Here is a 3,634-nt window from a genome sequence, read left to right as displayed (position 1 = left end):
GAGTGGGACGCTCACGGTATGTGAGGCAGCATCGGTGCGATTCAGAGAAGATCTCTTCGCTGTTTGGGGACACTGTTAACATAGACACATCATGCTTTCATTTTATTGGGCTATAAGTCATCTCTCCTCCCACAGGGCATCTCTCCCCGTGACCATAAGGACCAGTCAGATAAGAGCAGATTAGCATAAAGGTGGAGCTTGCAAACTTCTCCCCTAGAAGGATCAATTTAAGGGGTAGATACTATCAGGCCTTCTCAGTGGATCTGGCTGTTTTTCTCCCAAAAGCCTGAAATCTCCTCACCATGCTCTGGGCTCCCCTCATCCTCCTGCTGGGGACGTGGTGCACAGGTGAGAACAGGGGGAGCGGGTTATATACACTTTAAAGTTGCTGCTGAGGCCAATGTACAAACCGTGTCAATAGCAACCAGGGATTGGCAGGGGGGAGTTGACAGGTCTCTACAATATTTTCCAGGGTCCAGTTCCCAGCCAGTGGTGACTCAGCCGCCTTCAGTGTCAGTGTCCCCAGGAAACACCGTGAAACTCTCTTGCACCGTCAGCAGTGGGAACAGCATCAGTGACTATAATGTACGCTGGTTCCAGCAGCAACCTGGGAATTCTCCACGATACCTGCTGAGATATAAGTCAGATTCTGACAAGCACCAGGGCTCCGGTGTCCCTGCTCGCTTCTCTGGTTCCAAAGACACGGCCAGTAACACCGGCTATTTGACTATCTCCGGGGCCCTCGCAGAGGATGATGCTGATTATTACTGTAATATATGGCACAGTGATGCTTGTCACAGTGACACAGTCAGAAGGGGAAATGAGACAAAAACCTTCCTCCCCCAGCCTGGGCCCAGCAGGGAATAGCATGGGCTGCCGCGTTTGGTCTTTCCCTCTAACACATCACACCAATGTTTGATCTTCACAGCGAAGCTCCGTCCCCACTCTGAGGCAGGATTCGCTCTTGCCCTGTTTCTCTTGCTCTCTTTGCAGGGGCAACGCAGCTCCTCGCCAGCCTTCCTGCTCTCTCCTCACGCTGACTCTGTGGGGAGCTGGGTGGAACATCTCTGCCCTTCTCCCTCCTTCTGTCTCTGTTCATGGGGAAGGAGGAGGACAATTCTTCTCGGCTCCCTACCCTACGTGCTTTGCGTAAATGGGTTTGTCCAACTCCTTTCCCCATTTCCTGCAGGACCTGGCCTCAGTCCTGAAAGGGTCTACGGGTCACCACCCCCTCCAGGCAGGGGGAGTTTGCAGCTCTGGTTAAGCCTCATACAACCTCCCCATTTACATCTTCAGAGTTAGGAGGCCTCCAGCCGTCAAAGCTGCCCTTCGCCCTGCCCAGCTCGTGCTGTTCACAGTCTCCCAAGTTGTTTTTCTTCGGCTACGTCTACCCTGCGCACCTTACAGAGAGTGGCTGCAGCCACGCCGGTGTGAGGTACACAGTGTAGTCGCTCTTTGGTGCTAGGAGAGAGCTCTCCCGGCAACAAAATAAACCACCCCGGACCAGGGGCGGCAGCTCGTCACTGGGAGAGCGTCTCCCGCCGATGAAGTGCTGTCCACACCGGTGCTTTTCATCGTTAAAACTTTGGTTGTTCAGAGGCGTGGTTTTTTCACACCTCAGAGCAACAAAGGTTTTAACAAGGAAAGTGCCATTGTAGACAGAGCCTACAGGCTGAGCCGGTGCCGAATGACTGTGGAGTGTGCCTTTGGCCATTTAAAGGGCCGCTGGCGATCTCTGTATGGGAAGCTGGACTTGGCTGAAAACAGCATCCCCGCGGTTATATCCGCGTGCTGTGCCCTCCATAATATTTGTGAAGGGAAGGGTGAAAGCTTCACTCAGGCATGGACCTCCGAGGTTGAACACCTGGAGGCTGAATTTTCACAGCCAGAGAGCAGGGCTATTACAGGGGCCCAGCCCGGGGCTGCAAGGATTAGGGATGCCTTGAGGGAGCAATTTGAGGCTGAAAACCAGCAGTGATATCTGGTGCCCTACACGGGAGTGAAGTGCAGTAGTTCCAGTCTTTAGGAATCAGTGTTTGCTAAGCAGACAAGCAGACTTGCAGTGCCTGTTTATTTCCTGGGCTAAGGAGTCTTTTACTTTATGCAATAATAAAGAATATTTTCAAAGCCAAAAAATCCATTTATTGAAAAGAAAAAAAAATTATTTATTGAACAGAAACAAGGGGGTGGAGTGGGGAACGGTACAATCACAGATTCGCGTATGTCCTGTCTGGTGTGCTGTGCAGTGAGTGCTGCACTTCAGGGCAGATATACTGCATGGTGATGGGGGTTGAGTGCAGAGGGAAGGGTCGTGGTTTTCAGGGCTGGGTGGTGAAGATACTGGTGTTGGAGGCAGCGGGTGGTGTGAAGAATACGGAAGTTGGGGAAAGTGGGTTGGAGGTGACAGTGGGGCACAACGGAAAGAGTTTGGGGACAAGGGCTGTAGAGGGGGGTGGCGTTTGCGTTTGCGGTACTGCTCCTTCTGCATGGCTACGAGCTCCTGGATAGCATCTGCTTGGCGCTCCAGGATGCTTATGAGCTGATCCGTGCTTTGCCGCCGGTGCGCTGCTAGACCCTAGAGGAGAGCCCCTGCTGAGTGGGGGGTGGGGAGGAATGCAGAGCCTTACTGTCTGCAGCCTGGCTGGAGGAGGAGGGACGAGACGAGAAACCAAGGTGACAGTGAGTTTTCCCCTTCCACCTGCTTTTATTAGCTCTGGATTTAAGCTGTGCAGCCAAATGCCTATTGCATTTGCTGTGTATATTAGTATTGGAGATCCCCTCATCCCGGGGGCAGAAAAGAACTGCCCCTGCCATGGTCAAACACACCCTCCCCCCAGCAACTGTGAGTGAAATTAACAAGGATGCCAGAAACGGCTCCTAACCCTGGGGGCTGAACGGCGCAGGGAACAGCTGAGATTAAACTGTTCTTATGCAGGGGGCAGGCTTCTCCCTCCCTCAGCCAGTCTCCTTTTCTTACCGGTCCTCCATAACGGCCCGTACCTGCTTACTTTCACCTCTGGGTGGGTCACATGGTTGGTTACCTGAGGCCAGGGCAGTAGAGTTTGAACTGATGACCAGATTGGCCAGGACAGGCATTGTGGGATACTGCCGAATACTTCTGGAGGCCAGTCACAGCACATTGGGCGGCCACACTGGCGCCACAGCGCTGCAGTGGCAGCGCAATACTCGCTATTCCTCTCGGGGACGTGGAGTACATGCAGCACTGCAACCACGGAGATACAGCGCTGCAAATGCCTTGCCAGTGTGGACAGGGAGTGAGTTACAACGCTGGGGGCGGCTTTACAGCGCTGCAACTCGCAAGTGTAGCCAAGGCCTCTGTGTGAGCAACTTTTAAGGCTTGGAAGAACTGTTTGTGGTGTGTTGGTTATACAAGGCGAGAGGGAGCTGTGGGAGCTGCAGGAGAGTTTGCTGTCTGCCCAGGGCTCTGATCAGAGTCAATTCTTGAGGCAGAGTTGTTTCCTGGCCCCCTGGCAGTGGTGTTGGGCTGAGATTCCTGGGAGAAGGGCTTGCCTGGCTTCTCCATTCCAGAACCGGGATATGTGGAAATAAACCGAGCTACACTCAGAATATACCCAGACTCCATGTCACTGATTCCCCCTCCACTGGGGAACCG

At 53.4% G+C, this 3,634-nt stretch overlaps 1 gene segment (V, D, J or C); it reads left to right on the top strand.

The window, feature by feature from the left end:
* The first annotated feature begins 302 nt into the window (after positions 1-302).
* LOC112121083 lies at positions 303-867 on the top strand. The segment is given in 2 exon segments: positions 303-348; positions 473-867. Coding segments are annotated over 2 exon segments (441 nt in total).
* The last annotated feature ends 2,767 nt before the right edge of the window (positions 868-3,634 follow it).

This window comes from Terrapene carolina, unplaced genomic scaffold, assembly GCF_002925995.2.
Source record: "Terrapene carolina triunguis isolate 2854851 unplaced genomic scaffold, T_m_triunguis-2.0 Scaffold9426, whole genome shotgun sequence".
NCBI lineage: Eukaryota > Metazoa > Chordata > Testudines > Emydidae > Terrapene > Terrapene triunguis.
Note: the sequence above shows the minus strand (reverse complement) of the source record. Positions and strands in the feature narration are given on the sequence as shown.